Source organism: Symsagittifera roscoffensis, chromosome 7 (assembly GCF_963678635.1).
Source record: "Symsagittifera roscoffensis chromosome 7, txSymRosc1.1, whole genome shotgun sequence".
In the NCBI taxonomy this organism is placed as follows: Eukaryota; Metazoa; Xenacoelomorpha; order Acoela; family Convolutidae; genus Symsagittifera; species Symsagittifera roscoffensis.
Genome location: NC_087068.1, coordinates 48,841,869 through 48,869,261, shown reverse-complemented (window position 1 = coordinate 48,869,261; position 27,393 = coordinate 48,841,869). Strand labels below are relative to the sequence as shown.

Sequence of the window (27,393 nt, the reverse complement as noted above, 5' to 3'; positions counted from 1 at the left end):
TGAAGCTCGATTTAAACGCTAAAAAACAGTAGGCAAAAAATTGGCAACAGTCGTGATCAAGCGAATAGTTTTTGGGCTTTTTTCGTGCTAAAAACAAAAAACAACGAGAAAATCACTCATCCTCAAAATGCAAACACACAACTTTATTTGCTCGTCAAAAGAAACAATATGAGGTCGCTAAGTTATTTAGTCCCCCCTCACCCTCAGACGCGCGCGCGTACACACGCACATACAAGCTTTTTTCGTTTGTCAAAAGACGCAATCGTTCAAGCCGATTTAATAGAAGCCTAAACCTATCAAACGGAACAAAAAGGAAAAAACTAAAAAGCCGAAAAAAAATTGCTATGAAAAACTATAAATTCTATTAAAATTTTAAGCATTTTGTGCGATCCTGAGGTAAGCATTCTGTTTTCCTAAAACTACTCAAAAATTGGTCACTAAAAATAAGCCAAAATAATTTGTGCAGAATAAATTTTTCGAAGAAAAAAACAAAAAAAAACATGTTAGTAAAATTACAAATAGCAGAAAAAATCAAAGCACTAAAAGCATCTAAGCCGACAATACATAAGCAGACAAATGATAAGCCGACATTTTTTTTTTGAACCGGAATACTTTCCGTTTAAAAAAACAGGTACTGTCAGATTCAGATTCGAACCAATGGCCTTTGACGTCCCAGGCGTATTGGTAACCTCCAGACCACGTGTGCGGGAGACGCCAAGAAACATGACTTTATTATGAACTGAACCTAAATTTACCATTTCTAATTTTGACCATTCTGTGAACAAACTCATTTACGATTTAAAAAGTCTAGCAGACGATTGCAATACCCTTGCTAATCGCAATGCATTCATTCATCCATTATCGAAATCACTGTAATACGGGAGAAATACTTAACTATTCTGAAAATTTAAATTAAATATTTGAGATTCGCATATATACTACATTACAATCATATTTAAAGCAAATCATTATTGGTGCATATTAATTTTTATGGATGATGCCAGGAGAGAATAAATCGATAACAATTTAGTAGGAGTTAGTAGGAAGGACAAATAAAGGATCCGAAATCGGTTGTCCTTATATTTCATCTTTCTGAGAACTAGAAATGTTCGCAAATTTTTTGGAAATACTTCAATTTCATTTAAATAAACTATATCATTCAATTTGAGCAGTACAGTACGGATTTTTGGACATGTTAAATACTATCAGGCAAACAATTTCGAGAAGCGAACAATTTCTATAGTTATGGCGAAGATTCAAAGAAAATACATGTTTATGAGTTTGATTATGATCATTATATATCAAAAACGGTCAGTTCTGAGAATTTGTCCGACATCGCCTTCGCTTCGTCCTCCCCCTTTTCCAAATTCTCCTCTTGGGTCTCTGTTGGAGCCTGAGTCAAGTGCAGTTTCTTCTGCCTCAGCCTCTCCAAACTGGCATTCAGCCTCCCCTTAAGTCGCTCCCTTTCGTCACCCCCTCCCCCACCACTAGCCCCTGCACTGTCCAACTCTTCTCTGATTTTGCCCGTCAGCTGGTTGATCACACTTGAGCTCACCTAGCAGACATACATATCCACAAACTTTACTACACATCAATTCCAGACTTAAAACAGACGAATGGCGAACACTGAAACCTGACAGGCCGCGGAAAATAAAGAAGCGCAACTACTTTGAAATTTGGGGAAAAATTAATCACAGAGGCGAAGCTGAGCTTCGCACCACTTGCGATACAAAACAATTAAAAAAAGAAAAAATCGAAAATGTCGAAAAAACTAGATCTACCAAAATCAATAAGGCTAGTTTTACAACAAAAACATGCCAAGACAAAAGAATGTGAAATAACCATCGGAAATAATGTACCTAGAGGTAACAAAGCCGAAAACACCTTGTCAGGAACCCTTTAAGCCGAAAAAAAAACAAAACTTAAAGACATTTGAAAAATTAATCAGTCCCCCTCACCCTCAAAACACTGAAAACTATAATTGCTCGTCAAATGAAACAATATGAGGCCGCTAAGCCGATATAATATAGGCCCAAACCAATGAAGCCCAAAAAAGGAAAACAAAAAACCGAAAAAAAAATCAAAAACATTTAAAACTACACGTACACACAAACTTATTTCGCTCGTCGAAAGACGCAATATGAGGCCGAGTAGCCAATATAATATAGGCTGAAACCTAATACGCCGAAAAAAAACAAAAAAGCCGAAACAAAATTGTTATCATGAAAAACTTGAACTATAATTTCTACTAGGATTTTTATCATTTTGTACGATCAAGAAGTGAGCATTAAAAAAATGTCTCCATTGAAACGAATCGAAATTAGGTCACAAAGCAGAAAAATAAGCCAAAACCATTTGAGCAGAATAAAGTTTTTTAAGCGAAAAAAAACAAAACATACTAAATCAAGGTTAGTAAAATTACAAACAGAAGAGGTAAATCAGAACACTAAAAGCGACTATAATGTAAAAAAAAAACATTTAAAAAAACAAATCTAGAAAATGGCAACTAAGCCGACAAAAGATAAACAGACAATAATAAGCCGATATATTTTTCCTGCTCAAAAAAATAGGTCCTGTCAGATTCGAACCCAGTACTTTTGACGTCCCAGGAGCATTGGTTACCTCCAGACCAAGTGTGCCGGAGACCCAAAGAAATTTGAATTCATGAGCTGAACCTAAATTTACCATTTTTAATTTTGACCATTATGAGAACAAAGTTAATTAAGGGGGGAGGGGACGTCTAGTACCCGATTGCAATTAAGCTTGAAAAAAATACATCCACGAGTATGAGAGCTCTTCAATTTTGGCGTAAAACTTCATATTTTACACTTTATAACCCCAGTTGTAACTATCGCAACCCAAGTATAGCAACAACACAGCCGAAGCCATTAGTACTGAACATTAAATGATTGTAACCACTTCACTACAAAGCACAGTGTGTTTGTATCAATCGGGCATCCGAAATAGAGGATAAAATTTGAGAGAAGTTTTTGATTTAGATGGAAAACTTGGAACTAGTTTACTTGTTTGGACCCTTGACAAAACTACTTTTTATGATTGGTCCTACTATTTCACATTTTGATGAGACACAAAAACATTCGAGACCGGGATTCTAAACTGAGCCTTGTAGGTGCCAAACCCACTCGTAAGTGAGAGATTTTGCCGATCTTTTTAAGAAGCATTTGAACAGAAGTTGTATTTTCACCCTGATTATCAACTGAAATTTAGTAAATATTCTCAACTTTCGTTAGGTTAATTAGGAATCTATTCTTACAGCTGGGCATTGTGGGTTGGAGAGAGAGAAGTAGTGTATGTAGTGGTCCAGAATCTCCACGTACAGCTGCAGTCTGCCCACCCCGTCCACCACCTGACCTGCAGTCTTCACACTCCTCTTCAGACAGTCCGCCACCCGCTTACCCTCTCTCAGCTAACACACCAAACTTCATATTTTACATTTTACAACCCCTGTTGTAACTATCGCAACCCAAACATAGAAGCAACACAGCCGAAGCCATTAGCATTGAACATTAATTGATTTTAGCCACTTCACTACAAAGCACAGTGTGTTCGTATCATTCGTATCATTACATATCATTACTAAATATCTTTCAGAAGTCTTATTCAAAATAATCGTGACATCCTTCGCCTTCAACAAACGAATGACTCTCAATTTTATCAACACTAAACCTGCAAGCAGAAAATTTCGGAGCGTGTTTTCTCGACACTTCTTAATCACAGCTTGAGTCTTTCTTAATCACAACCGAGGGAGCTTAAGTATGATATATCAATACCACTTGACCTGATAGGACGTGTCTTTGTGGTGTCAGATTTTTCGAAGAAACAATACACACGATTTTAATATTCATCCTTGTCTTTGATGACCCCAATTTATAGTAGATTCTGCATTTGAATGGAAACCATTAAATTATCAAAAAATAAACAGACTATCTCAATTTGGGATTTTTGATTTTGAGGGTCTTTGAATGTGAACTGACCGGCTGGGCGGTAGAAGCACTAGTGGTGCTGTTACTCTGCTCAGCGGCAGACCCCTCTGAAGAAAGATTTGTGTTCGGTTGCTGCACTTTGCAGTCCCAATAGAGGTGTGCCGAGTGAGCCACTGCTCTCGCCTGGTCCGGTTTCTAAAACAAAGGGACATAGAGGTGAACCCCTTGACTAATAACTTTTGCCACTGCAAGTAGTGCCACGAGACCTCACATCCAGTGGTCTTCAATCCGGATCCTACTATCTTTGATGCCTTCCCGTGGCAACAAAAGCAAAAATGGAAAGCAAAAATGAACATGTTTATTTCTCAAATTCATCTTCAAAAATCCTGAGCTCAAAAATCCACAGCTTCTCAAAACAAAGCCGTTCGAGGAAAAACAATCCTCCAATACTCCTACTAATGAATGCACTACTCTAAATCCTGCAATCATACTGCAATTTTAACACAGAGGCGAAGCAGAGCTTCGCACCACTTGCGATGCAGCAAAAACATTAAAAAAAACATAAGTCGAGAAAAATGAAACAAGGCATGAAAAAATAAAACAACTAGGTCTACCAAAATTTTAAGCTTCTCAATATGTCTAAGTTTACGGCAAAAATCCCCGAAATTTGAATACTAAATTAGCAACGAAACAAAACTTACATAGGGGCATCAAAGTCGCACCTGAAACTACAATGAACAACGTTCGCAAGGGTAATCAGTGGTATCTGGAACCTTTTGATAACTCTAGATAAGCAAATAAATTTAGCTCTCAAAATGTCCATTGTGAGGAAATTTGATTTAGGTCTAAATGAAGACACAAAGCCCTTCCCCATAAGTGTTCCTGTTTACACAATCTAATATTAAATACCAGGCACTCTAAGCAAGCGAATAAGCTAGATACTTCAAAAAATCTTGCCTATGAAACTGATCACAAAAAGTAACTACAAATTTCTGTGAATTAGGTTGGAAAATATTAAGCTCGTATCATACCACAGGTATTTGCATGTGTAAATTTATTAGCGGTCACTTATGAGTTTCTAAACATGCAGCTAATGCTATGAATAACTGGTCATTCCCATTAATACATACAATCTGATTCTGTAATATGCTGACCTTGAACAGTTTGCTTGCACAGAGAGTGCATTGAGTACGGAGTGGTTCGTGGTTCTCCTCTGAGAAGCAGCTCATCTGCTGCAGACTACACGTGATCAACTGCAGAGCCGCCAGTTGGGCCCTACTCTCTGTCACACTGTCTTCGTACAGCGCCAACGCCTAAAAAACAGCCACAATAATAGACGTTTGGCTTCTGTCAGGTAGCACAGTGTTAATTAAAACTACAGAAATCGATGCAAAAATTTTAACAAAGAGGGGAAACTGCGCTTCGCAAACACTTGCGAGAACACGACCAAAGCAGATCTATCAAATGAATTACGAAACGGGAGAAATAAACCTCGAATTAGCAACATCTCAGCTACGTATACATTACGGATCTGCAACCTTGCAACTTTGAGTCTCACGCACTAATCACTCAGCCACGGAAGCTTCAAATGCCAAAAAACTAGCCAACCATAACGCAGCTACATATGCTAATAAATTGCCAATTCGACACAGCAAAAGTAGCACCAAATACAAAAAGACACAATTTTGCATGTAATAAATTGGAAAGCACAAAGCCAAATTACGTATAAAATATGCTTTTCAAAAAAATTGCAATACATATTGAGTTGGAAACTTTCTGAAACCGAGCTCTTTATCATTGTGCTGCTGTTTGAAATAAATGACTTTTTTCGGTTCATTCGATGAATTAAAAATGCATCAGATGTGTTAACTTTTTAATAATCAAATGTCAAAGCACATTTGAATTGGTAGGCTGCTGTAGCAGTATAATATCACAAGTGCCACTAAAAGCAGCACTTTTATTTTCGACTTAGGTTGGAAAAAAGAAAAAGTTCATACTAAAACACTTTGCTTCGCAAGTGTAAACATAGTTGGAAAAAAGTCAATGACTTATTTTTTGAAATCGCAATTTTCAATAAGTTGCAGTTCAAGACAACAATCCTTTTTGGCTGATAAAATAAAATTCCGTCAAAAATTCTTAGTTAAACAGTCGAAATTTGTCTGAAGAAAAAAAAACCACCCCAAGCACAAATGTTTCGTTACTTTCGTCTCGAAAGTCGAAACAAAAACTAATTAATCATGAAGGCTTTTTCAAAGAGAGTGTCAAATTTTTTTCAAATAGCTATTAATCAAGTTCACGATTAATCGATAATAAGTTTTTGAAGTCATAAAAAAACAAACAGCTGATTTTGAAAATGGTTGCATCAACGAGCCACGAGAAAGCCTATTTTTCGGCCGCAATTCATCGTAAATTCTTTTGATCAGAAAAGTAAAAACTTTAGTCGCGAAGAAAAACGCATTTTTATGATACTAAGCTTAAAAAAATGACTGACTAAAGTATACTTATCTCTATAGCCAAAAGACAGTTGGAAAAGTGTTTATGAACGGATATGCATAAATCTCTATTATCATTGCATAACAATTTTAATTGCAAGAATTGGCAGTGATCGAAAATCTTATTGACGAAATTGAACAATTTGATCCAGGCAACGATTTGTTCACTAAGAATTCAAAAGGAGTAATGCACGAAAAGTGCAAAAATTTTCCAAAGCGTCGCAAAAAAAACATAGCCAATCGAAGATTGGAAAAGAGTACTGAACGCAAGTAACCATAAAAAAACACTGAATTTCTTGAAAAAATCGCAACTTTCGAATTTCAAAGAAAAAAAAAGATGCTCTTTAAGCTCTTTGAATTTCTAAAACTATTTATGATTGGTGCTTTTTTGATAACATGAACCCAACTAGAGAAAACTGGATCAACAGGTAAAGTTTTTATTCCGCTGGAAATCTAAAAGCTAAATTCCACTTTCGAAACCAGAAATCGTTCACGTTTTTTCGCGCCATTTCCGCGTTCGTATTTGGAGAGTGCTATTAACGTCACTTTCAGCAGGTGAATTTTAATTGAACTCAAAAAGTCCATATATAACTAAGTGCATTCATAAATGCATCAATATGTATGAATAGTTAGTTAGTTATTAGAGTTATTAAGAATTTTCCTGAAAAAAAAACAGCAAGACCTATATAGGAGTCTTCACTACGTTTATTACTCCAACAAAACTCATTTGTTTTGATAATACCTGTTTTTTTTAAACAGAACCTAACACTTTTAAATTGCTTACGCTTAAATAGGCTTAAATGATGAAATTAAAATATACCAAAAAAGCCACCAAATGAGCACTTTTAAATCTTCGTAATAATACACTACTTGGATTGAGTAATAAGACATTGATGTTCACGGTAGACCGCAATCGTTTATTTAGGGTATTCCTAAGATTTTAACACTCTTTAAAAATAGGATTCGATGACACCATCAACGGCCAAAGCTCTTGTTGAAACGATTCGGTTTGGGTTTCTTGTTTGTCTGTGTTATAATTGTGTTGGCGTACCTGACTGAAGAACTCATAGGCCAGCTCCTGGTGTTTGGGAAAGGGCATCTGGTCCAGCACCAGTGCACTCTGCAGGTACATCCTCAGAGCCAACTCCCCCCTCTCGTCCTGGGCGACTCTCTCAGTCAGCTGTCGACACACCCCACCCACTATACGTTCACACTTCTTACCCCAGTTCTCATCCTACACACAACCACACATACGCAAAGCTAGACTATTGTCGAAACAAAGTTCAAAAAACAGGGGTCTTTTATATATCTTTCAGACCAACAGGAAAAAAACTAGAACTTTAGAAAACAATTGTAAACCATTCTTCGCCCATTAATTTATTCAGTTGTTCTACAAATATATCAGTTGAAAATAATTTAATATGTTAATCTAAATTGATTCATTTGAACACTTTCACTTACAGCAGCACTCCTTGCGGGACTTGAGCTTAGTGAAACAATTAGATGTGTTGCAATTTATTTCTGTGACTTTTGCACCTGTTCTCTGTTGGCGTGGAATCTGATGGCCAGCTGCAAGGCAATGAAGAAGAGCGCCGGCAGAGTGTGCTGTCTCCTCACTGCACCCAAAACACTTCCCCCTCCGCCAGAGGACTTCGCCCCCTCCTCTCCGTCTTTTGCAGCACACAACTGTTCCTTGATGGCTTGCAGCATCTGAACAAAGAACATCACATCAGATAAATAGCAATTTTAATAGAACAAGCAAGATATCACAGCTGGCTTTGAAAAAATTAAAACATTTCCCAACCGATTCGTTCTATGGAATAATTGGAAGTGATTAAAAGTGATGGAACTTTTTTAAAAATATAAAACGATCCGCTCCTCAAAATAACTCGAAATTATCACTGCCAGCACCAATGATTGAAGAATCTCTAACATCGAATGAACAGTTACTCAATAAGGGTACTGTGTTTATATATTTTGACGCACTGTAACGCCAGCCAAAAACAAACACAGAGCAAAGCTGAGCTATGCATAAGTGCGACACCGAAATTCCGACATTTTCCGAGGTTAACTCAAGGAAACTAGAAAACATCTTAAACTGTCCGAAATTTTTTAACTTTCAAAGAGAACTTTATCACTCTGAAGCTTTTTGAATTTTATATTGTTACAGTTGCACTTCGCATACACAAGCAAAAATATGACCGATAACGCTACTGAGAAAAACTGAATGAGTAAAACTTTGAGTCTACGTAATTTCTTAAGTCACGCACGCCAAGTATGAGTCTACATAATTGCTAAGTGACGCAAGCCAATTATGGCGCATTAGCAAAACCAGTCACATTGAAAGAAGAATTTTAACAACTAACATGCCTCAATTTATAGAGCGAACGCATTTCAACTAGAATACGAAATAGTTATTTAAAAACATCCAACCCTGCCCAGGCTCGAACCCTCCTATTTTGTTGCGGGTCTCCTTCCCTACCTCTACGCTACAGATCCATGATGCCTTGAAGTTTAAGTGCTATTTGTAATTTGATAGTCTGTATTAATATCCTTAGCATTGGCTGTACTTAACAGCTGGTTACTGATGTTATGCACATACTGCAATCAATGAACTTTCAAAATGAACACTAATAATTGCGACTTAGGATGGAAAAAGAGAGTTCATGCATCACATAAGCTTTGTTTGTGCAATGATAGACAGATGTTTCAATAAAATTAACCTTATATAGAAAAACCAATATAGAAAGAAGAATTTTAACAACTAACATGCCTCAATTTATAGAGCGAACGCATTTCAACTAGAATACGAAATAGTTATTTAAAAACATCCAACCCTGCCCAGGTTCGAACCCTCCTATTTTGTTGCGGGTCTCCTTCCCTACCTCTACGCTACAGATCCATGATGCCTTGAAGTTTAAGTGCTATTTGTAATTTGATAGTCTGTATTAATATCCTTAGCATTGGCTGTACTTAACAGCTGGTTACTGATGTTATGCACATACTGCAATCAATGAACTTTCAAAATGAATACTAATAATTGCGACTTAGGATGGAAAAAAGAGAGTTCATGCATCACATAAGCTTTGTTTGTGCAATGATAGACAGATGTTTCAATAAAATTAACCTTATATAGAAAAACCGATTCAATCAGTAATTTTTCATTCCGCATCAAATTCCTAAAATCATAAAGTACTTTAGAAACTATCAACAATTGCAATTTGCAAAAAGGATAGCCGGTTGCTGCGCAAGTAGACCAGAATGTTCCGATCACATTCCTATAAAACTACAAAAATGTTTTTGTTTTCTTTTAAAACGAAGTCGTTGCTTGTACGCGGTAGTATGAGAAAACTAAACAATGTTCGTGAATGTTTTGCAATCAACATCTTTTGTCCAAAAAATGAATAAGAAAAAAAAACACTAATTGTAAAAAAAAATTTGAAATAGTTTTTGCCTAGGTAGCGCTAAATAGTTTTCCTTTCAGTAAAATTAAGTTTTCTTAGCCTAAACATTTCATATCATGAAAATAACTGGATTGCTTTACTAATTCAAATTAAACTGAAACTCAAAAACTTCAAAACGTTTTTTTTCGTCACTGGGAAACAATTTTAAAAAAAACTTTTAAATGTCGTTCTAATCACGGCTAAAAAGGCTTTAATATGATATATCACTAGAATCATTTCGATGATTATTTGTGGTGCCTGATTTTGCGTGGAAACAGAAAAAAACTGAAACAGACAATCGTGATGGCGCAATATGAAATTACAAAAAAAAAATTAGAAATTGAAATTAGATTTTTCAAAACTCTAAGAAATCACTTCAACTATGGCGCATTGTAAAAAAGTTGAACACAGAGGCGAGACAGCATTTTGCTAGCACAGCTCGAAACAGGTCTCAAAACGCCAGATAAACAAAAAAGTGTGGAAAAATAAGCTCCGAAGAACAAAACAATCTGAGCAAACAGACAACTTCCATAGAATAGCCGCTGGAAAATCTGAAAATTAAATTCCACTTTCGAAACGAGAAATCGATCCATTTCGCTTTTCGCAATTTTCGCGCCCTTTCTCCGTTCTTAAATGGAGAGCGAATTTTTCCTACCTTTTAGCAAATGAAATTGCATTGACCTCAAAAAGTGCACATATATCTAACGCCATTCGTTTCTGTACCGAATGGAGCATTTAAAAACTTTTCCCCTAAAAAATCATCACGACTTATATAAGAGTGTGAACTACGTTCAGCGACTCTTAATCAAGAATCGCTGAATGTTCTGATTCTCCTTTAATGTTTCCAAGTAAGCCTTACGCCAAAATAAAGATAAATGAATTTTAGCTGTTGTAGTTTTTCGAGCAATTTTCCACCAATTTTTTAAATCAACGCTAGATGCAACGTCAACCCAAAATGAAAAAGTTCGCTTTTATTAGGGCAATATTTAGATCAATTAGCTAGCCTCAATTTACTCAATTTAGTAATCCTTTGTTAGATTCAGCTGTGCAACCTAATTAATCCAAATTAAAAGTCACATTTTTCAAATCCAAATTAATCCAAATTCAGTCACATTTTTCGTTATTTTGCATTTTTGATGCTCGATAGTGGGGTTCGAATTCCTTTTAACAAAGTAACTGAACCAAGGCAAAATATCTTAAGGGCCTTGTGTCTAGCGTTGGTCCTTGGCGGACAAAAGGTTCTTGATTATAAAAATTTATTGCTGTAAATGTACTTGATAATGTTCGCAGGAATTTATCAAAATTCAATAGAATGAAACTTAAGAAATTCAAGTCAAACCGCGAAAAGGCAAAGTTGAGACTGATTAAATTTTGAGACTTTGAAAAACCATCAAAAAATCATCACGAACTACTATAAGAGTCCTTACTACGTTCGTCTACTTTTAACAAAATGGACACAAAAGCGAAGCTGCGCTTCGCAAACACAAACGAGAAAACGACAAAAATTAGCTATAAAAAAGGAAATAAGAAAAGAAAAAATTAAAACAAGCCTTGAAAAAAATGTTTGCTGTGGCGGATTCGAACGTACGACCAGTAGATTTGTGGTTGCACGTCCTAAGATCTGCGCCACGGGCCCATGATATTTTGCTAACAGTGGCCACTGCCAAAGCAGGTAAACAAAAAAACCACAACCAATATAATTGACATTGATTTCGTAAATTTTTAGTTATTCAGAGGCCAAACCGCGCAAATCCAAAATATAGCCAACAGACAGTTGGAAAAGAGACAATTAATTTAAGAAAAAAAAATGACCAAATTTTGAATTTCGAAGGAAAAAAGACGAAGTTGTGATTTACACTGATTGATTCAAATTTATGATTGATAAAATTAACTCAATTTGAGAAAACATGGATCAACAGATAAAGTTTTTCTTTCACCAGTTTCTATACCCAAATTCCACTTTCGAAACTAGAAATCAATCACATTTTTTCGCCCCATTTTCCTCGTTCTAAATTAGGAGCGCAATATACCTACCATTTAGCAAATGAACTTGAAAACTGCATATATTCAAGCGCATTCAAAAAGGAATTAATAAGTATGAACGCACATCTGTAATTATTAGACCATTTTGAGACACAAAAAAAATCACCAAGACCTATAAAAGAGCCTTCACTAAGTTCATCTTAATTTATGAACTTTTTGAAATTCGTGAAAAAAATCTGACCAAGTACTGCAAGTTTGGATCGTCCGAGTGGAAATTGTGGAGGAACTTGGCGAGGAGACACACATCTGCCTCCATCTCCTCCAACAGACCGCCTCCCCCTCCCATTGTGCCTCCCGGTACTAATGGCGTCTCCTGTTCCTCCTCCCCCTCCTCTCCGATGGGACAGTCCGGCTGCTGTCTGTAGAGTGTCTGCACCAATCCCAACACCTTGTTAGTCTAAAAGAACAACAGCATTACACGCGCCGCATATGAAAATACATACGAAAAGTTTTTTGAAACCAAGGAATAATAAAACTTTGGCAAAGGCTGCTAACCTCTCTATGGATAGTCTTTCTACGGTATTACTTAAAAATCGGTGACAGGCCAACAAGCCGAATTGCCATCGAACCGAAAATAAGAGTACCATTCCATTTAGCCGAGAACTAATTTTGTTATGCAACAAAACAGCAGATTGTCATAACAGCAGATTGTCACTATTTAAATTATGTTATTTCGGCTTCAAAATATGGCAGTTTGTAGACATGGCAGTTTGTTGAATATCCGCCAATAAATCAGTATCAAAGTCAGCCTCAAAATTAAGATAGAATAAAATAGTCATAACTTCAAATTATACTTCAAAAATTATGAAAGAATTAGTAAGCGTCGCCTATGAATACTTTCTAAAGCACACCAATTTTATATTCCGAAGATGTCAAAAACGGATACTCTGACACAAATTTGTTTTAAATTGAAAAATATAATGCGAATTTGTAAATTTTCCAAATATGAAATCCAGGTTAGATGGTCCCGTTGTCTGACGTTTCCGAGTCCAATTTCCAATGTATTCGCTAACTTTAAATTGCTATTTCATTTTAATGCTCACTCCAACTAGAAACTTTGTTTCGTCTGTGTTTTCGTTTTTTACTCATTTTCCACGCAATATTCAGTTGCACAAATAAATATCACATGAATTTGAGCGATGCATATAATAACGATGCACCTTCTTTCGGTCAGGTGTAAAATTAGCTTTTAACTGCAAGGGATTATGCTCTCAAACGCGTGCACATTTATAAATGAGCTCTAGCTTATAAACTCGATAGATGAACATTTGTAGCTTTACCATTTCGACATCTGGGACGATGCAGGCGTGCTGGAGTGCATTCTCCAACATGTAGCAGCAGAGGTCTTTCCTGGGCTCCCAGTCTAGAAAGAGGAGGAGAGGGGCGAATGCGGACAGTTGAGCCACTTGGAGCAGATCTCCCTTGTAGTGGTCCACCGGCAGCTTCAGAAGCTTCTCCAACTCCAGTGCAGTCTTGGACCTCGCCTTCAGTCTATCACAAATAGAATATGTTAGAACAAGGATCAATGTTAACAAAAGAATGACCCCATACCTGATCTCTTAATTGTTTACGGTTACTTTTGTGCGCGGAAACGAAAAACTATAACATCAGTTGACAACAGACATATCTTTTCTTGTCGAAATTGATGTCAAATTAATTTTTGATGTATTACGTAATCGGATCGCAGAAGTACAGAGACTTCACATGAGCTAGCTAGATTTTTTCCGAAGAAGCTAATGATTGCGTGGGGCAAAGATTGTCCATGCAAAATAGAAAATGTAAGGCCATGGATCAAGTAAAAATTACCAGGCAGTTAGTATACAAGGTGATAATCTCATCAAAGCGGAACAAGTGATTCTGCTATAAGCAACCTCACCGCATCTTTTGCACCAGTGTGAAGCTACTATGTCGCTTAAAACAACCAATAAAATTCAGCTACAACTACTGTTATCAGTAAAACTGTTCAGCATCAGATGATCATTCTTATACAAGGGTCCTTCTAGTCCTGTAGCAATCCGAGATGCCCATCTTTTTTAGAGGACGCCCAACTAAAATTATACGCCTGTCAAGCATCTCCAAAATCACAAAGACTCACATGCCTCGGGAAAGTCACGTTTTACCACAAACATACACTGCGCCCACAAACATACACTGCGCCGCCAAAAACAGCTCAAAACAATCAAAAATGCTTCATTACCAAACCAGAACGTCCATAATCTACTTGTTTCTCATATCTAAAACGCTATCCAATCTTCGAACGACCAATGAATGTTTAGTAACTCTGTTCGACCAGAAGCTGGATATAATAAATGATTGACCTCAGCTCATGATATGAAGAATTTTTTTATCGCAAAGTTCCATTTGATCTCAGTTAAGAAAATGAAACATAGCCAAATGACAGTTGGAAAAAAGTAATGAACGCAACTAAACGGAAAAAAAAGAATGACTTTGTTAAACAAATCTCTCAAATTTCAAACAAAAAATAAGTGCCCTTAAACTCAATGAATTTCTAGAACAATTTTTGATCGACACTTTTTTGCTAAAACTAACCCAATTTGAGAAAACTGGATAAAAATGTAAACCTTTTATTCCACTGGGGAATCTGGTAAAATTCCACTTTGGAACTTGAAGTCGGTCGTCTATTCGAGCCATTTCCACGTTCGTATTGTGCTATTTAGCTAACTTTAAGCAGATAAATTTTAAGTGAACTCAAAAAGTGCATTTATACCCAATTGCATTCATCAATGCAATAATATGTATGAAGGCAAATATGTAGTTATTAGAGCATTTTAAGACTTTTTCCTTAAAAAAACAAGAAAAATCACCATGAAATATATAAAAGTCTTCACTACGTTCAGTACTCTAAATAACCTTGCCAAAAGAGGTGTGGACAAAATGATTCTTTTTCAAATATTTTCAAAGAGCTGAAATTTGGGCGCAAAGAAAGTTCTTAACTTCGGGATTTTTTAAAAATCTTTGGCACTTTTATTTGACCATATTAGAAAAAAACTGGCAATAGGTAATATTTTTTTCCGCGGGGATTTTTGAAAATTAAATTGCACTTTCGAGACTAAAACTCCTTGTGGTTGTTTTTAGCCCCAAGGGAGCGCTTCCGGCCGGCCTGACTCGATATTTGTGTAATTGCTTTTGAAGTCATTGAAAATTATTAAGGATAATAGAGCCTCTTTCAGATAAGATAAAATATATTTCGCGGGCGTGTAAGTCAAGCAGCGAACAGCAAACATGCTGGGGGCGGGATTTGGGATAAAAGTGATTAAAATAGTAGCAGATTTTGTTCAACTGAAGACTTCAGTGCAAACTGCGGCGCCAGTAGATGATGATCGTGATCCACATTGAAAAGTTTACATTCTGAATGTAAATGTTTTGTTGCGCTCATCTTTGAACACCTTGTTATCACGCTGAGGGCAATATCTGTAACTGTTTGCGGTTTGTTCAAAGTTGTTATACTGGCAAAGTGGGACCAGGCAGGGCTCACATGATCTAAAATTGGTCTTACTAAAGCTTTAAAAGTAACCCGTAAAGTTTCTTTGGATTGGCCCGAGGAAGTCCCGGATAAAGTCATCAGGATGGATGTATTGAACGCGGCGGTTGCGGATGTTCGTTTGCAATGTTCTGCGAAGTTTACGGACGGATCGAAGAAAACGCCAAGTATTTTGGAATGTTTCTCGAGGGGCAGTATCATTTCAACATTCGGATCAGTGCAAAAATCTTTGTTAAAGAAAAAAGGCTGGCCGAACCTTAAGAAGAAAAAACAAGGGGCCTTGAGGTAAAAACTTGTAACTTATTTAGATAAATAGATAAGACTGAAGACATCGTTGAAATAGTGCTGGACTGGACTAAAGGGTGGGAATCGTCAGCGTAACACAGCAGTTTTACATCGGGGGCCAATAGTGGAGCATCATGGACGTAGAAATTAAAAGCTTTGGGGATGAGGCTGATCCTTCAGGGACGCCTATACTAACAATCCTAGATATTGAGAGGGCATCCCGAAGCATAGTCTTTGATTGACACCCACTCAGGTAGTTTGACAACCACTTAATTAGGCTTTCCAGTAAACTGGTGCCATGAAGGTGACCCAGGAGAATGCAACGGTGGCCAAGACTGTCCCTTTTGTGAGCCTTTGTTTAATGAAACCGTCACTGATATACAACTCATGAGTGGAAGCTGCTGTGGTGGTGGAGCGCACCGGGCGAAAGCCAAGTGGATGATCGGCTTTGTGTAAAAATTTGGTTAGGGTTGAGGGATCGAAGATTCTAAAAATTTGACAGCAGGTCTGAATATCGACACGGGGCGTTATAAATCTGAATATTTCAGATCTTTATCTGGTTTCGGAAATGTAACCACTTTGGAATTTTTCCATATTTGGAGAATTTTCTTCAAGGAAAGACGTTAAAATTTCTTTGCTAAAAACGCAATTGCTATTTGTCCGATATGCTTAAGGTGGACTGTACATCGGCAATCCGTTCCTAATGCTTTTGAGGGCTCTGTCGCGTTGATATAATTCTCGGTCTCTCGAGGGGTAAGAATTAGTGAGCCTAAAAGGCTAAGTTTAAAAGCTTTTCTCTGAGCTGTTCTTTGAGCTTTATCACTGGTGTGAGATTCAAAAAGGTAGATTCGATAATTTCGGCTTCAAGCCTGGACCCTCGTTGGTCTTTGGGGATATTGGAGTACCGAAGAGAGGAGTCGGCATTACCGTCATCGAGAACAATCACGTTTTCATCGGATAAGAGAGCAGGAATGGATGCTGTAAAGTCTTTGGGGCACCTAGAGCGGGAAGGGATGTAGAATTTTCTGATAAGATTTTTGGTTGCTGGCTTCACTTGAACTAATTGCGTCTCCAAAATTCCGTCTTCCACTGTTTTTAGTTCCTCGTTTAGAAGGGAGTTATGAATGGCAATGAGGAGTCGGCCTCTCTCTCGAGTACGGTTTTTTCTAATAATTGTATAATTTGGGCCCAATGAGGGTGTGCAATTTTTCAAGTTTAACTTAGTTTCTTAAAAAACCGCTATGTGGATTTGGTATTTGAACAATAAGGCTGCAATTTTGAATATTTTCCCAGAGAAGCCCATAAAACTCAATCGCAGGATGTTCAGGGACTTTGTACAGAAGGGGTTTGCTTGATTGATTAGGGGGTTCGTTGTAGTAGGGGGGGTTTGACTCATGAAGCGGATTCGGAGTTTGATTTGTTACAAGGGGAGGTCTGATCACTGGGTAGGAAGTAGTTTTTGAAGGGGATCTGTTACGGGCTGGCGAGTACGGCTAGTATTGTTAGTCATAGGAAGGGGCAGTATATAGGCTTCAGTACAAGAGGGGCAGTAAAAACATCTATTGTGCTCTGACCTTTTTAAGACCGCTACATTAAAATGGATCCAACCACATACTTGGCACCAGACCCTGACTTGGATCCGTAAATTTTTTTGATTGCAACAGGGGCAGGTATAGGGACCAGGGTTAAAGTCAATGCCGGCACGGAGGAGCTGGATTAAACTTAATATACGGAGTGACCCGACCGACTTAGGAAGCTCTGAAACTAAAAACCCTGAAAAATCATGCTTTCCGCGCACCCCTGTATAGCGAGGGTAAGGTTGTTCCATTTGCAGCTGCATAAACAGCGATTCGGGTCCACTACTTGAAGGCGGCACTTCTGAACCTTTGAAGGCGGCAGCTCAGAATTTCACGATTTTTTTAAAAAGTCGTTACAGTTTTATTTAACCCAATTAGAAAAAAAACTGTGCCATTAGGTAATACTTTTTTCCGCTGGGAATTTTGAAAATAGAAATCCACTATCGAGACTAAAAGTAGTCGTTTTTCGCTCCATTTGCATTTCGTTGTCGGATAGTTTAATTCACCTCACATTTAGTAAAATATTTTGAATTACTTTTCAAAACAAAGACAACCTATAAAAGTGTCTTCACTACGTTCATTGGCAAAAAAATAAATGGTTCATGTGCAGCACAGAAAACGACAAAAAACTATATAAATTTATCAGATCGATATTGCAACATTTGCATTCAAAAAAAACGCTGAGGATTTTGCGGGAAACCGACTTCACACCGACAGCTCATTAACGGGAGCTTTAATTCAAATCAATTGGTTGTCTTTGATTATTCTTTTGATTCTACTGAACTAGCAAAAGGCAAGCAACTGCCTGGACGCTTCTACTGAGCAAAAAAATTCCTTCCTCAGATTCAAAAAGCTTTCTTAACCGCCGTAAATCTATTCTTTGAAATGCAATGGCGAGTAAAAATTCTTCAATCTCAAGGTTCATTTTCATTAGCAGTCTCTAAATTCTTGATCCTCTATATTGTATTAAAGCAAATAGGCTAAAAGTTTATTATTCTCACTTGTCGATGTGAAAAGTGTTGAAGATGTCATTGGTGGTCTGCAGCACAATGTCCACGTACTCTGGCTTGTCCGGGTAGCAGTTCAAAGCCAGGGAGAGCAGGGAGGCCTGCATGCCAATGATCTTCTCCACCGGAGTCTTCGGAAGCGTCTACAACAGGAGAATCGAATAAGGCAATATAATTCGTCGCTTCAATTTTTTTGTCTTCAAATCTCAGCTTCGTGGGTCAACTGTAACTCTATCTGGTTACTTCATCTCTAAGGCTAACAAAGACTCTGTTTTAACCAGCATAAACACTCAAACAAAACAGACGCCTCTCACTGCTTAACCCAAAAACGAATAAATGCGTCAAGAAATACCATTTATTAGGCGATTAAATGTCTTCACTTTCCGTTTGGTTCTATCGCTTAATCAGTCCTAGTAAACATCAGTTACAGTACTACAATTCGGAATGCAAATGGATCATAAAAAACTTCTCAAATGTCAGTGATTCTTGCGGGATCAGTTGTAAGGGCGAGGTTTTTTTTTGTGCTGTGTATCATGGTATCATGTATATCTATGTATGTTGATAATATGATGCGGAGTAAAGTAGTATAAAGTGTAGGGCACCTTGATGATGTGTCTGATCTTGTCGGAGAATACGGAGAAGAGTTGGAGGTGATGTGGGATGCCGATTCCCCCCTGCTGTTCGTCGGCCATGAGGGACAGGCGGGCGATGAGGGTGGTGATGATGGAGTTGAGGTCCACGTCCTCGTGCAGATTCGAACAGGCGTCCAGGTACATTTGCAGAGTGGCCAGATGGAACTCATCAGGGAATACCTAGTGACGCAATACATCAGTAAACTAATGTCAAGAGTGGCAACCAAAGTTATATAAAGTTCCATTTAAAACACAAAAGCACTTGAAAGTCATGATCAAAATCCTTCTGTTTTCTGCACTTTTCCAGTTTATTTTCCAGTTTATGAAATTAAGTACTGACTGAAACTAGATCTTTTCCCCGTCAATACGAATAAAGGGATGCGAACGCCAGGGAAACAAGTATTTCCGATCGACGCCTGATCGCCAGAGTCTCATTAGCGTTTTGAGTTTTTTGGAGCTGAAGTAAATCTTAGTATAAAAAGTTATTTATATTTCAAAACCTCTTCCATACTTCCATAAAAATATCACTAATTCCGTGCGTTTTTTGTAGTGGTACGAGAAGTATTGAAAATAACTCCCAAATCCACTCCAAACATATGTCCCCAGTTCGTACTAGTTTTTGAGAAATAGCAGTTTTTGTTTTTTTTTTAGATTTCTTTCAAAACTTTGTGAAATTGGAAAGAAGGAAAAATCCCTTTAGATGCTCCTCTTGAATATCTTTTTTGAAAATTTAAACATCATTGATAATTAGTTTTAAGAGAGATCACAAAAAAACAAGGAATTCCAAATTCTGCCGCTGAAAACGATTAAAAATTTTCCCCTTGTTTCACACGTCTTTTGAAAATCATTGCAGACGTAAAGTTAGAAAAAAAAACAAAAAAAACATCAATCACATGAATCATTTGTGATGGGCCTTTTTTCATAAACTTGACCCAATTTGAGATAAATAGATCATTAGGTAATTTGTTGTTCAGATGGAATCTAAACATTAAATTATTAATCTAAAAATTAAATTCGAAACTAGAAGACGCTCCTTTTTAGCGCCATCCTGTTTTTTAGCGCCATTTCCGTAATTGAAGAACGCAATTTGCCTTCGTATAGCGAGTGAAAATGAATCCATTTTAAAAAGAAAACAAAATTCAAACCGCAAAAGAACATTGTGAACGTCGATACACTTAGAAATTTATCCAACGAACAGTTTGAAAAATTTTAAAGAACAAGGAAACCCAAAAAAAAAAATGATTTGAAAACTTTTGAACATTTTTTTACTTTCGAATTTCAAAACTCTTTGAACTTCCACGTTGTAGCTCATTGAATTTCAAATACTGCTTAGGGTGGCACTTTGTTGTAAAATTATCGCATTTTTTGCGACCTTTTCTTTTTCTTTTCGATAGTGGAGATTGCCTTCCCCTTTAACAAAAAAAATAAAGTGAACTTAAAAAAAATCAAAAATCAAAACACGGATTTTGGCGTGAAAAAATTTTAAGGCCTTTCATTAAAAAAATATCAATACCTATCCTATGTAAGTGTCTTCACTACGTTAATTGAAAAAACGATCAGCAGCTGGCACGCATTGTATGGCTGTATTTGGGTTTCTTGATGCAAAAATAAAATAGTTTTTTATGTTTGTTCTTCTAAATCTAGTCATGCCCTCACCTCCCCTTCCCTCCTCAATGACGAAACATTAAACAGACTATTTGTAGGGCACTAAGTTGGCCAGAGTTGTCGTTGAAAGGAAAAATGGGCTCTTACATGTATGATGACCTCCATCAAGTACTCCTGTGCGAGGGGATCTCTGCTGTTGACTAGCTGTGCCAGCATGATTGGCAGCACCTTGTTCTTGTACATTTCCACATGGAGAGACTCGAGAGAACTGAGTGCATACACATTGGCACCCACCAGCTGCTTCAAATCCTTACGTTCCTAAAACAACAATCATCACACAGAGGCGAAGCAGCACTTCGCATAAATTTGCGAGAACACGACCAAAAAGCAGTTGTATCAAGTTAAATAAGAAAAGGTAGACATAAGCCTCGATTTAGCGAAAACTCGGCTACGTGTCGGGCATGTAATCAATTAGAAAGCATAAAGCCAAATTATGCATAAAATTTGCATTTCAAAAAAATTGCGAGATATATTGAGTTGGTCAATTTCTGAAATCGAGCTTTTTATCATTGTACTGCTGTTTGAAAACAAACAACTTTTTTCGGTTCATTTTCGGTTCATCAGTTGTGTTAACTTTTTACTACTCAAATGTCAAAGCACATGTGATATTATACTGCTACCACAGCATTTCGATTCAAAAAAAGCCACCAAAAGTAACACTTTTATTTGCGTCTGAGATTGGAAAAAAAAGAAAGTTCGTACTAATACACTATGCTTCGCAAGTGTAAACAAGCAATGCATTCTACCCATATGCACACCAAACAAATGCCCTCAGTAGAGAACTAGAATTATGACCATAATAACACTGAACCTAAAATAACGTTTAGTATAAAGTACAGTAGTATGGTATAGTATAGTATAAATTATCTAGTATAGTGTATTGATTGTGCTACCTGTTCACGGAGACCTCTCTCTTTGGTGTGTCCCTGGTACTGCATGCGCACCCACAGCTTACTCATTTCGGTCAGATTCATCAGAATATAGTCCACTGAGTCATGCACACTACTGCCTACCCCACTCACACTACCAGTACTGTCTGTGACCTCATTACTTTGAGGCTGCTGTGAGTCCTCAGACAATACTTGCGGCACATTAGAGGGCAATTTGTCTAAACCCAACAAAGAATTAATGGCACCGTTTCTTCCATACAACTCATAAGACTGCGGCTTCCAAATCGCACACTCCGTGTTAAATGTTACAACCATTCTGGATGAGATTGTCTGGATCTGTAATCTTCATGCAGCCAGTGGCGCTTCTGAACGTGTCATTCTATCGGAATTCAATTTTACACAGAAAGACATCTAACAAAAGTCATGAATTAATTTTTAACGTGCGCTTCCCCGATTATAAGTTAGCGACTCAGTTAACGACTTTGTAACCTCCTTCACAAAATACGATTACCCTCCCCTCTTAGGAATTTGACACCCCTTAATCAACCATGGGAGCATGTTCTGGAAATAATTTAGAGCAATTCATTGTAACGTAATTGCCTGTATTACAGCTACAGTTTGACGTGTCCTTTTATTTGAGCCGTTAGAGAGTATGTGTAGCATGGGATAGTTGAACTAGATATTTCATTTCATTAAAAATAATTTAACACACGGGCGAGGCGGATCGTCACACCACTTAACGGTGCAAAACTTATGTGCATTGTCTTATGACGTTTTTTTCTGGACCAAAAGCACAAATTCATCATATTTCGACAGAGATGAAAAGGAAAAATATTCGCGGGTATTTTATCCTTTGCTTCCGCTATGACACCAGTACAGTAATATGCTTTGACAGTATTTGAGATGACTGGTTGTGTTTGTATGTGTAGTGGTGGCTGTCTGGGCTGTGTACGATGTCCGGCAAATAAGACGACAGCTGTTACAACGAAAACCACTTTTGGTGGGACTTTAAAACGATGCTACACGCAAACTCCAAATGTAATTCTCAGAAAAATAAACCGCCTAAACTGGACCAGCTCATTTTACATGTATTAGAGCTCATTTGTCGTCTTGACGCCTGTAGTCTTACTGACCCGTCGTCTTATTTACCTATCACCGCTGTGTACATGCCTGGTAGAATGTGTTTGGTGGTCTGTATGAGGTAGTTCCTCAGGAAGAGTCCTCTGAGGGGATGTTGGATGCCCCTGCACATCTCCACCATGTCCCTCAAGATATCTCTCACAAAGCACTGCTGCTCCTCCGTCTGCATATACACCACGCCCACCGTCACCAACAGATACCTATCCACACAAAAGAGAGTCGATCTTACACATTCTAACAAAAAAAGTTATGATTAAACAGTAGCAAAGCAGAATAGAAAAGAAAAAAACACAAACAGAAACGAACTCGAGGAAGCCGGAAAAAAAACTTGTGTTTGATTATTACTTCAATTTTCGAGTTTTTGACTTTATTGAAAGATAGCTCTTTTTGACAATTTACACTTTTTGAAAAAAAACTGGATCAATTAAAAATATCTTGTGTCCCTGAAACTTAACATTTGAACCGCAAATATAAATTAAAATTTTTGCATATGTTATCAGCAAGCGAAGTTAACCTCTTTACCTTCCATTTAGAGTTTGAAATGAGTTAGGAAAACAAAAAACAAAAAGAGTGTTGAGGAAGAGCAAATTTGAGACACGGAGGCGAAGCGGAGCTTTGCATCTCCTGCAATACAACAAAAGCGTCCCACTGCAAGCTACTAAATGGTCAGTGAGATGGAAATAACCAAGTGGAAAAAAGCTTGAAACTGGAAATACGAAAAATCCATCACAGAAAAACAGACGAGAAACACAACCACTACAAAAAGGCAAGCTTTAAGTATGTTCCGAATGTCCAGTAAGCCAACAACACGTGATTAGACGCCAATCGATCCGAAAACAAAAATGCCAAAAGAAATGGTTGTCAAAAAAATTGAGCTATTAAAAAGTTTCAATTTTTATACTACCAGCCGACCTGATTTATTACAAAAAATGAATAATCATTTTTATCCTTTTACCGATGCAAAATAAGTTCACTTAACCGACAAAACAAGAGCCGAAATCATTTAGGCCCAATAAAACTTCTATGCGAAAAAACGGCTAATATACCAATAAGCCATTCCCCCTTTTGTACTATTTTAAGATCTCCATTTTTAGATGATGGACCCTAAATTTTTGTAAAGGCGCCTTGGCGCCAATATACACTAAATTTGAGGAGGGAGCTTAAAAGCGCCATTTAAAATTGCAGAAAAAAGGTCAAAGTAGTATCTTTATAGTGATTTTTGAGAGATCGAAAAATCAATTTAGTCGACCTGAAAAAAAAAATTGGAAATCCCCCCTCGAGAAAATCCTAGATCCGCCCCTGCAATCAGGTATAATAATTTTAAAAATGTAGATTTTTACGGAGATTAAGTACTGGATAGCGCTGGCAACCAAGAAACTAAACAAAACGAAGCTACCTCACAAAATCCCGCAGACGATGGCGTTGGGCGTAGCTACTACAACAACAACGTTCATTACTCTTAATAAATTAAAAGAGAATACTTACAGACGAGGGAGGATATTGCCAGCATACTGGACCAGTTCATACAGATCCTCCACCCGTCTGCCCTTGCGGTACTCGTCCAGCAGGAATTGTTCCAGGTGTCGCATCTCGTCTGCTATGCAAGTGTAAAGCTCGTAGTAGTACTTGGGTGCCAACAGAGAAGTCTTCAGCTCACTCAGCATGATCGAGGCATGCTTCAGGCCGTCCATCAACTTGCCCTTGTCCTAAAAAGTACACATTACACAAACGATAAACCCGCATACAACGATAAACCCGAAAAACTCAGCATCGCAGCAGAAAAACAAACATATATCGAGCAATTCCAGCTCCCTATAACAAAAAAACAATTCCAGCTCACTATAAATGCGCAAAAATAAAAATTTTCATGAATGCGTTTAAAAAATGTGATTTGTACCGCTTCAACTCTATCAATACCGCATCGAGTTCATGTTGCCTGCATCAACCACCCTTACACGAGAACCAATTACAGTTGAACACAAATTAATTTACAAAACATCAATAAACATAAACTTCAGCACAGGGTCATCTCTAAAAAAAATAGCCAACAGACAGTTAAAAGGAGATTGAAAAATACTGACGACGTTTTCCAAGAAATAATAATCACCGTATAAAAAAATATCACCAATCTATAGTATCGACGAATCTTATCTGGATTACACATTGATCAAATTATTGAAAATAAATTGTCACCTAGGCTGTTACGACGAATGTTAATATTTCAGCCAAATGTTATTTTTCCTTAAATCTCCTCAGCCCTTTTTATAATCCCAAGCTAAGTGTCCCGAATCTAAGGATTCGAACATTTCTAAATGGGTATAATGCTAAGTGATCGAAAAGAGAAACTCCATAAAATGAGCTATGTTCGGATATTGTGTCCCGCCTTATTGGGTCCCAAAATGAACGAGTTTCAGCTCTTTCTTTCGCGGTTCTGCTATAGCAGTCAAGAACTATCAAATCTTTCTTTATATCATCTAATATCTTTCAGCTCTGGCTAAACTTCTTCTTGTACAGTACGTGCTTGACAGTTCTGTCAAAAAATCCTTCCACTTAACCCCAAACAGAATTCATCTAGGTTGTACTGTATCTCTACAGCTTTAGTATATTACTCGACTACAATCTTAATGGGTATGAAAATTAGTTCTGCTATCCGTTGCCGCAGCCTAGATATTTCGATACTTTTTATTTGTTAGAAAAAAGTCATCTAGCGCATTGCCTTCGCCTTGATGTAGTTTCAAAATCTGTCTCATCTATGCTGCCATTTCGACTTCAGATGATAACCTCGAATCTCAGACTGCCGCACGAAACATCAAAAATTTTCGTTTTTTTTTTCTGGAAAGCACTATAATCTCTGACTTATTAATATATTAAGCATTTATATCTGCTCGCCTAATATCAATCCAAAACATACAAGTCTGCTTGTCGAATAACACATTTGCGATAAGCAAGAGTTAAGGTTCCGTCACAAGTTTGTTTGCACTTTTCGAAGAGTTTTCATTTGAATTTCTTATATTTACGCTCATTGAGCCGAAAAAAATTGATAGTTATATTTGAAATTTAGAAAAACTGAGCTTAACGGATGTGCGTTTCAGAGAGCATTTAATGTAATTTTATGGAAAATGATCCGCGTATTGTGATTTGATCTCGTGATATTTGAGTCTTGTTATTCTTGTTTTCTCATCATGTTATTCTTTTTTTTCCTCTTTTTATATTCATTTCTTCTCAAAGTCAGAGGTCAATTCTCCGAAACTTACCATGACATACTAAACTGGCTTTAAGACCAGTTCGATTGCTGCTTTAAGCACATAACTGTAATTTCTAAATTTCTGTAACATGGAGTGCACTTACTAGACATCGTTTCATTTCGAGTGCCTGCGTCGCCACATTGGCTTTAGCCTCGTCAAGTATCAATTCCTGCTCCTTCACTTGTGTCGCACTTAGAGCCATCTTTCACTCAATTCCAGTCTCAAGCTCACGTTCAAATTTAAGTCACAATGATACGCGAACAATAGGTAATGAAAAATTCAGTTGTTGCGTATGTAAATGCGAAATACAATAACTATCTGAAAAAAAATAACTGTTAAAATCAGGCATCATTAAATTATGCTACACATTGCTACTCATTACAAATTGGAAAGCTTTAGATCAACAACCTTTAACCGCATTGTTCATTGGCTGGTTTCCTTTCAGCGCGTTGCTTAACTGACTCCTTATAGCGGATCCAAAATCTCGGCCGTTCCATAGAAAATCTTCGAACGATTTTTGAAAAAATCTAGACATGGCTTTAATTTTTGCCTCACAGTAGAGGCGTAAAGAGCTTCTAGCGTCAATTTTAGCTCGCACTCAGGAATGAGATTCAAAAAAAATCGATTTCAACTTCTATCACAGCCTTCTTTTTATTATTCAACTGCCAATTCTAATTATTGCGTTTGTCGCCAATCGGACGAAAAAACGAAAACACATGCTTTAACAGGATACTGCTTTTTATCGACTTATAATTAATATTAATTTATGTTATCTTTATTAGGATTTCGTAAACCCTGAAAAACTGTAGTTATAACTGCTGGGTTTTTAGTTGTCAAAAAAATATCATGGGAAGTAAGTAACTTTTAAAAACAGCAGACACACAATATACTTGGTAAAAAATAACAAGGCTTTGATATCAAAATGTAAAAGAAACCTATGAGCGCTTCAGCAATCATTGCAATCAAATTTTGTCGCAGAAATTGGATCACTTGGTAAAATATTTATTCCGCTAGGAAACTGAAAAATAATTTCAACTTTCGAAATAAGTCGATCTATTTTTTTTCGTGACCTTTACACTTTCAATATTGGTGAGCGCAAACTTCAGCAGATGAACATGAATTGAACTCAAATAGCGCATTTGATACCTGGAAAATACAGAGGCGAAGCAAACAAAATGTACACACTGGCGATGCAAAAACAAATTCTGAAAAAAACTCAAAAAATTAAGTTGAAAAAATTACTTGAAAAAAAATAACTGAAGTATAGCAAACTGACAGCTGAAAAAGAGTAATCAACGCAAGGAAACTGAAAAAAAAACTGACTTGCTCTTTCAAAATTCTTCAACTTTTGAATTTCGAAGAAATTCAAAAGATCTTTAAATTTGTAGAACATTTAATGACGGCCACTTTTTTTTGTTAAAATTATCCTAATTTGAGAAAACTGGATCAGTAGATGAAACTTTTATTTCGCTGGGAAATCTGATAATTTATTTCCATTTTCGAAATTAGAAGTTGATCACGTTTTTCG

General features: G+C 37.0%; 2 protein-coding genes across 4 annotated transcripts in view; both read right to left on the bottom strand.

Annotated features, from left to right (window-relative positions):
- LOC134851528 (la-related protein 1B-like) overlaps positions 1-27,393 on the bottom strand; it is a 424,232-nt gene that overhangs the window by 130,481 nt on the left and 266,358 nt on the right. The window lies entirely within an intron of this gene.
- LOC134851530 (vacuolar protein sorting-associated protein 35-like) lies at positions 891-26,180 on the bottom strand. The gene is made up of 15 exons (XM_063867660.1): positions 25,969-26,180; positions 24,106-24,326; positions 22,651-22,820; positions 21,484-21,698; positions 20,678-20,848; positions 18,896-19,105; positions 18,288-18,436; positions 13,203-13,413; positions 12,104-12,319; positions 7,973-8,146; positions 7,488-7,670; positions 5,099-5,257; positions 3,996-4,139; positions 3,275-3,427; positions 891-1,555 (listed from the first exon to the last, which is right to left on the bottom strand). Exons 1-15 carry the CDS (start codon positions 26,065-26,067, stop codon positions 1,295-1,297), a joined length of 2,736 nt encoding a protein of 911 aa, XP_063723730.1. The 5' UTR covers positions 26,068-26,180; the 3' UTR covers positions 891-1,294.

What these genes read in the sequence shown, in the direction of transcription:
- LOC134851530 (XM_063867660.1), bottom strand. Translation starts at nt 26,067, where the DNA reads ATGGCTCTAAGTGCGACACAAGTGAAGGAGCAGGAATTGATACTTGAC. An exon ending in TGATGGAGGTCATCATACAT is followed by an intron (nt 19,106 to 20,677) that starts GTAAGAGCCCAT and finishes TTGCGTCACTAG; the next exon opens with GTATTCCCTGATGAGTTCCA. An exon ending in AACACTTTTCACATCGACAA is followed by an intron (nt 13,414 to 18,287) that starts GTGAGAATAATA and finishes TATTTGTGATAG; the next exon opens with ACTGAAGGCGAGGTCCAAGA.